This window comes from Nicotiana sylvestris, chromosome 3, assembly GCF_000393655.2.
Source record: "Nicotiana sylvestris chromosome 3, ASM39365v2, whole genome shotgun sequence".
NCBI lineage: Eukaryota > Viridiplantae > Streptophyta > Magnoliopsida > Solanales > Solanaceae > Nicotiana > Nicotiana sylvestris.
The window spans coordinates 197,912,254-197,920,097 of NC_091059.1; the positions used below are offsets into that span (position 1 = coordinate 197,912,254).

At 40.9% G+C, this 7,844-nt stretch overlaps 1 protein-coding gene across 1 annotated transcript; it reads right to left on the reverse strand.

Annotated features, from left to right (window-relative positions):
* Window positions 1-193: 193 nt before the first annotated feature.
* Window positions 194-553, reverse strand: LOC104218214 (uncharacterized). Its single transcript, XM_009768654.1, has one exon. The coding sequence runs from the start codon at window positions 551-553 to the stop codon at window positions 194-196; it is 360 nt and encodes a 119-aa protein (XP_009766956.1).
* Window positions 554-7,844: the final 7,291 nt, after the last annotated feature.

Here is a 7,844-nt window from a genome sequence, read left to right on the forward strand (position 1 = left end):
CTATAATGGAATACATGTACATCTGCAACCAAGAGCAAGTTATGTATATAGTAGAAACTACCGCCTATGGTGCGCAAGCACCTTGCACGAGATATATGCCTCTCATGATGGGTAATGACATAAAAGATGTAGCACTCTGTAGTCTATCCATGAACTGAGCAAGGAAATGTACACCATCAAGTAACAAACTATGTCACATTTTGCAAAACCAGAATGAGTAGTGCTCTTCTTTGCGGTGCGCACTAACTAGACCCCCACAGTGTAAGAAGACAAAGTTGGTTCCATCAGAGAATGCATCAAGCATTATCTGTTTTGTGCCAGTTTCAGCTAATATTGAATTTCCATCAACATCTACTTCAATTGGTTTATCCACTGTATTATGTTCAGAAGGCTGGGATACGGGAGGCATGGCCTCAGCAATGGCACACTCAGCAAATAAAGAAGCCAGCTCATCTGCAGCCACACTTGCCTGTACTTTATTTTTGTACAACTCCTGGGCACGATTAAGGGCTTGAAATACAACTTGCTCACCGCCTTTGGTTCTCATGGCCATCACCACCGCTTGGAGAGCCTAAGAAGGCTTGCCTTGATCGATTCGCTGGCGAACAGTAGTAAGCATGCCTCTAACGACTTTGTGTTAGCCCAAACTGGAATGCAGTTGTGACGGTGGAGGTTGCGGTTGCGCCAACGTGGACTCCGCCTTCATCATGTCAGTGTCCGTACTGTCCATGGCATTTCAATTGCAATTTGCGATCTGTACTTTCGTCGCTAAAGAATACTTTATTTCTGACTCTTATTGTACTGAAAGGTTAGTATTTGATTGGAGGTATTAGTAAAAAAATGAAGATAAGAGAAATGGCAAAGAGACAAGTAGAAGCTTCTAGAAATTTCTGGAATATTTGCCCCTTCCCACCCCCAACACTCAGGCGAAGAGGACTTGTGCCTGAGTTTTAAGCATTGCCTCCTAAAAACATGATGTGGTTCTGCTTGTTGTCTTCAGAAAGCTTTTTTGCTTCCATTTGAAGTACAAATCACTTGGGAAACATTGAGGAGCACTATTTGTTCACGTGTAACCTTTTTGTGTGTGTGTGTGAGAGAGAGAGAGAGAGAGATCACATACTAAACAGGATCCAAAGTGCGTCTACTGCTCTCCATTTGGTAGTATCTGAGAGCATTTATAATGTAATGAATCAAGTGTTACACTAAAACCTCATATTTGGAACTTCTTAACTTGTTGAGATTCAGTGTCTTGAGAATGACTAATGATGGCAAAAGTTCTACTTTACTCCTTAATGTCCAAGTTCTTTGTTTTTCATAGTCCAACAGGTATAGTTTCACATCTCGTAGTATCAGTTTCTTTTACTTAATTTACATTCAATTGAGAGTATGCAACTCCACGAGCCGAATATATTTATACAATGTTACTAAACATTCACATTTCTTCCTCTTTTACTCTTAAGGAAAAAAAAGAGAATGTGGAGTGCAGAGAAAGGTGTAAGGAGATGTATGTTTTAGAGTGTTCATTTTTTGCAAAAGCAAGATGCAATTTTGCTCGAGGCACAGATTTTTCTCTTTTGTTAAGCATAATTTTGAGGAATTCATATATTTTTACCATTTTGTGTTAGGGAGAAAAAAGAATAAAAAAGTACGAAAGAAAGTAAATGCAATGGCTCAACATATAAATGATGGAACGATATCCAAGTGTAATGTGAAGGCCAAGTATCAAAGAAAGAATATGAACATTTACACAAATTACAATCTTTATCGATCCAACTGGAGGAATTCACGTACACATTTTCTCTTTCTATATCTTCTTCTGATAATTGTCACACCTCCTTTTTCTGCACCCGAGAGGCGCAAGGGAGTTTTTTCCAATTAAAGGACAATCGAAACGGGATTGGTTTATTTATTTCAGAGTCGCCACTTGGGAGATTTAAGGTGTCCCAAGTCACCAATTTTAATCCCGAATCGAGGAAAAGAATGACTCTATATTACAGTCTGCGTACCAGAAATCCGGATAAGGAATTCTGTTAGCCCGGGAGAAGGTGTTAGGCATTCCCGAGTTCCGTGGTTCTAGCACGGTCGCTCAATTGTTATATTCGGCTTGATTATCTGATTTTATACAAGCATGAACTTATGTGCCAATTTTATCTTTTAAACCGCTTTTATCATTCACTGTTATTTTTATAGGACTTGCAACGTCGTGAAAACATATCTCGAACCACGTTACATCAATGCACCCGTGATTATTGACATACCTTGACTCGGTTGAGATTTGGATTTGGGTCACATAAATGTGCACCCGAATTAAGAAAAATAAATTATTTAAGACGCGCCTAAAACAACTAACGTATGGTTGTTTTGGGGAAGGCCGTAAAATTTGCTAAACGGCATGTCCCGAATTCTAAGTGTTGTAATGTATATACAGTTAGAGGGCCCCGCAGCTGAGTCTATTTTATTTGACGAGGCTCGTCTCGTTCTACTTTTTAAAAGGAATTCGCGACGTCATGGATATGCCTCTCGGATCACGTCACAATCAATGTACCCGTGATTAGAAATACATTTCGAATCCGTCGAGATTTGGATTTGGGTCACATAAATGTGCACCCGAGTTTAAGAAGGTAAGGTTTATTAAAGCGTATCCTAAAAAGACTAACGTGTTGTTATTTTAGGAGGGTTGTGAGATTTGCTAAGCAACCCGTCCTGGAAACTAAATGCTTCAATAATATACATTTAACGAGGGCCCCGCACCTGCGCGTTTTGTTTATTTTCATCGAGGCTCGTCTCGTCCTTATTTTAAAAGGATATCCTATAGCAACTACGTTTCTTGTGGTGTTTGTCTCTACTAATTGAAAGCAGTAAATAGCCCTAATCGATTACATGATTGCGAGCTTACTTATAACAGGATTTAAAATGCTTTTACAGAATAATAAAACGTGACTGCGATTATGGACAACTAGTCGACAATTATGGGCCCAAACCTAGCTCATGCGAGATGGCCAGACTTGGGCCCCTGTTTTTCGATATGGGCCTAACTGATTTGTTTCGATTTGGGCTCGGCCTTCATGAGATTGAGGCCTAGAACTGATTCTTTGTTCTGTGAAATGAGTTTATCAATTTATATGGGACAATCTGGCAAAAGGAGAAAGAACTTTAACTAAAGTGGATAGTTTTCCTATTTGGCTTACATTAGAGAATATATTACACCCTCAGACTAAGTCTAAAAATACAACTTATTACACTGGGAATGTTTTTCACCTAACAGCACACATACATGACTAGCATTCATTAACCTACATTGATACACTAAGCATGTAGGCTACTTCTATTATCCAAACGAAAATGTAACTACTATATACTACATGACATTTAACACAACAGTCCACGTGTATATAAAAACAATCTGCAGGTCCTCTCTTTTGCATTCATGTTCAAACTCTCAGTTACATTAGTGGTATCGATTGTGTACCTGGTAAGGAGGACAAAGAAGAAAGGAATGATCAGCTAGGCAATATGCAGTGAATACAGCAGCGGCAGACACACAGCAACAACACAGCAATCAACCAACTAAACCAAGTGTTTTCCACAGTCCGCGAACAACCAACAATAGTTCCCAGAACAAAAGAAACCAGCAAATAGTCGAATGCCAAACCAGTAATTCCAGACGAAGAGTAATGAACACCAGAAGTAAAAGAAGTTCGATGCAGCAAATAACAACAGTTCAGCAACCAACAAACAGCTCAGTCAGTGCAGATGACAGAACTTGGCCAAGGCAGCTTGACCAATATGAATTCTTATTCAACTTTCAGATGGTGTTTGGTTATAATCTATTTGGAAACTAACTTATGTTTTTCAGCTTTCTTTAAACTCAGTAAACCTTCCTTCAGACTAAAAGTTTCAGCTTTTAAACTAAAAATTCCAGCCTTTTGTTTTCTCTTTTTCCGAAGACTAAAAGTCCCCTACTTAAGTTATCAAATGGCCTATTTATAGGCCAAATGAACCAGTACAGCTGAGCTGCCTGCCCTGCCAATTGGCAGAATGCCCATACCCTTTAAACCCATGCCTAAGCATCTTTGGTGCCAGCCCCTTTGTTCCCCACGCCTGGTCTTTGTTTAATCAAGAGTTATGGGCTCGTTTTATTTATTCATTTTAAACCCATACTCTTGTGTCTTGTCCCCCCATTGGCATTAGTTTAATCCTAATTTAGTACCCCATTTGTCAGCCCACTTAAACTAATTACTTCTGTTCTTTTTAACACCCCAGAATACCCCTGTCAACCTTGATTATTACTGCCCCTGCCTATTGTAGCATCAGGGCATTTTTTGAACTGATGAAAGTTCGAACTCAAGACTGCCTGGGCTGAACCTTTTCAGTCAGTTTTACAGTGCAAACAAACCATTTCAAACAATGCTGGGCATACAGTTAGTGGCAAAGCTCAATTAGTCATGCGATATTATTAGTTTGTTCGTTTTATTAGTTATAGAAAACTAATCGACGACATTTATCGAGTCGACTATACTAATTATAGCAGGTAATAATCAATCGCTCACATAAACAATACATTTAGGGACCTAAAGGGCATCAGACAATTTTTGTTCAATTACTGGGGCCTATATGAGTTAACTTATCTGACGATTAAACTAATCGACGATCATGTTTATCATAGAGTACATTCAGAATCATACACAGAACACAATCGACCAAATAAAAAGGTCTTTACAGAGATGAAAGAAATCCGAATGAAAAATAACAAAAATAAACAAACAAACACAACGAAACATGCTGACCACTTAATTAAAACTAACACAAAAGAAAGGAAAACTTACCGAAAATGTTTAAATCAAACAGACCCAAATCTGATTTAACCTCGAACTTTTGAGGCCGAACAAACTTTAATCAGGATGTTCTCACATGAGAACACCTTGATTAAGGTCTATTAGACCTCAAACCCATGTCCAAACCGGCCGGATTCCCCAGATGCATGTGTTCTAAAGTCTGGATTTCCAGATCTGATTTTTAGGGAGTTGTGGGTAGATTCGGACCAAACCAAGCTTAGCTTGGTCACGAGGAAGGTCAGGGGAGTGTCTGGTGTGAAGATGGGGTGGTTTGGCATAGGTCCAGGTTCGACTCAAATCTTCAAATGAAGATTCGAGTCGAAGGAAAGTGATTCGAGCCTAGGGGGTAACAGATCCATGTTCAGGAGAGTGAGGGGGGCTTAGGGTGTTCAGGAGGTGGCCCCCGGCGTTCATGCCGCCGGGTTTTGGTGGAAGGGAAGCTAGGGCGGCGTTAGGGTTTGGGGGTTTCAGGGTTCGGGGAAGGAGACGAGTGAGGGGTGGGGTTCGGATAGGGGGCGTGGGGTGAAGGGTTGAGTTTATATATGGGGAGTCTGATTGGATCTGAGCCGTTAGATCAGATGATCTCAACGGCTTGGATCTGAGGATGAGACACGAGGCGGGGTCGTTTGGTAGTTAAACGGGGTCGTTTGGTTTAAGTGAGGGGTCGGATCGGATTGGTTATTTGGGTCGGGTTTGAACATGGGTCGCTGAAAGAGGTCCTGAACCGTTGGATCGGCTGGGACAGACGGCTCAGATTGATTTGCCTGAAACGACGTCGTTTCAGGAGGTGCCTGGGCAGCCGGTTTTGGACTGGACCTGATCGAATTGGTTTGGGCCCATTTTTTGGTTTATTTCCTTGGGCCCAACCGATTTTCTTCCCTCTCTTTTTTTTGTTGTTTTTTTTTTTTTTTAGTTTCATTTTTCAAAAAATAAAATAATAGACAATAAAATAATGAAATTAAAACTAAGCAACAATGGAACATTTTAACACAATTAACACCAAATATTCAAGTAAGTTAACTAAAAGCCTAGAACGAAGGACGCACACATATATATATTATTTTTTGAATTTTCTTTTACTGACACATATTTTTGTATTTTTGTTTGCAAAATGGACAGACTCACAAACGACTAACAACACATGTCATGGAAAGATCGAAAAATTGTATAGCGAAGCCTTTTGCCACTATTTTTATTTTCTTTTGGAGCGATTGTCCGTGAAGCAAAAATCACGTGCTTACAGCTGCCCCTCTTTGCACGAAGACACGAAGGGTTTTCGCGCAAAGATAAAGCGAGCGATTTTTGCCCGTCCGAATACTCCGTGTGAAGCATTTTTTGAAAAAGATTTGACCGAACCTTTGCTTCAGAGGTTTCCTACATATCCTGGGCTGAACAGGAATCAGGTCAATGTAGTTCGGGAAATTTTGGTAGCTGGGACTACCGTGTGACTGTAGTGCTTGTTGTTGTTGTTGTGCGCTGTTGTATGCTGATGTAGGATGCTACTGCTCAACCGATCTCCCTATTACATTGCTCAAAGGAAAACAAGAAGCTAAGCTAAACTGAGGATCCTGAAATCTCATCCATCTTCAACTTGTTCTTGTTGCCTTGCTTTCTTGTCGGCTACCACTTTCCTCCGATGCCTTTATCTTGTGACTTTGGGAGATGATGCTGGTCCTTTGCTGACGTTTGAATGCCAGTTTTCATCACTTTGCTTGATCCGCTGGGGACACGACTTTCTTCTTTAAATTTTCCAATGGTTTCTTCAGTGGTATGTTTCTTCATCAGCATCGTCATACTGGGCATGCTACAACGCTCCCAAACTGCTTCTTTTGAGATGCGTTCCTTTTTCCTTTTGAATTGCGCGCTTGCCTCTGCAGTTGTCTGCTTCTTGGTGCTGGGGATTTTATTGTTTCCTGCTTGGGGATCTCTGTTGTAACCTTCCGTCTTCAGGTGGGGCTACTGATTCCAAACTCTAGAGCTAAAATATATTCCCGCATTATACTGGTGGGCGACCTAGAACTTAAAAATGTTCCCGCATTATACTGGTGGGCGACCTAGAACTTAAATGTATTCCCGCATTATACTGGTGGGCGACCTAGAACTTAAAAGTATTCCCGCATTATACTGGTGGGCGACCTAGAACTTAAATGTATTCCCGCATTATACTGGTGGGCGACCTAGAACTTAAATGTATTCCCGCATTATACTGGTGGGCGACCTAGAACTTAAAAGTATTCCCGCATTATACTGGTGGGCGACCTAGAACTTAAATGCATTCCCGCATTATACTAGTGGGCGACCTAGAACTTAAATGTATTCCCGCATTATACTGGTGGGCGACCTAGAACTTAAATGTATTCCCGCATTATACTGGTGGGCGACCTAGAACTTAAATGTATTCCCGCATTATACTGGTGGGCGACCTAGAACTTAAATGTATTCCCGCATTATACTGGTGGGCGACCTAGAACTTAAAAGTATTCCCGCATTATACTGGTGGGCGACCTAGAACTTAAATGTATTCCCGCATTATACTGGTGGGCGACCTAGAACTTAAAAGTATTCCCGCATTATACTGGTGGGCGACCTAGAACTTAAATGTATTCCCGCATTATACTGGTGGGCGACCTAGAACTTAAATGTATTCCCGCATTATACTGGTGGGCGACCTAGAACTTAAATGTATTCCCGCATTATACTGGTGGGCGACCTAGAACTTAAATGTATTCCCGCATTATACTGGTGGGCGACCTAGAACTTAAAAGTATTCCCGCATTATACTGGTGGGCGACCTAGAACTTAAAAGTATTGAAATTGTTTCCCCGTTCTTCCGAGAAAATTTTCGACAATCGGCAGAAAATTTTCTGCCCCGGTTTTTGGTGACTTCCATGGCATTGCATCTTGCTGCCCTCATCAATCCTCTGTTCCCCTGCAACAGACAAAAGGATTTAATTAGTTTTTATCGTGGTGGTAGAGGGTGCCTTTCTGGCGAGCAATTTTTCTCTCTTC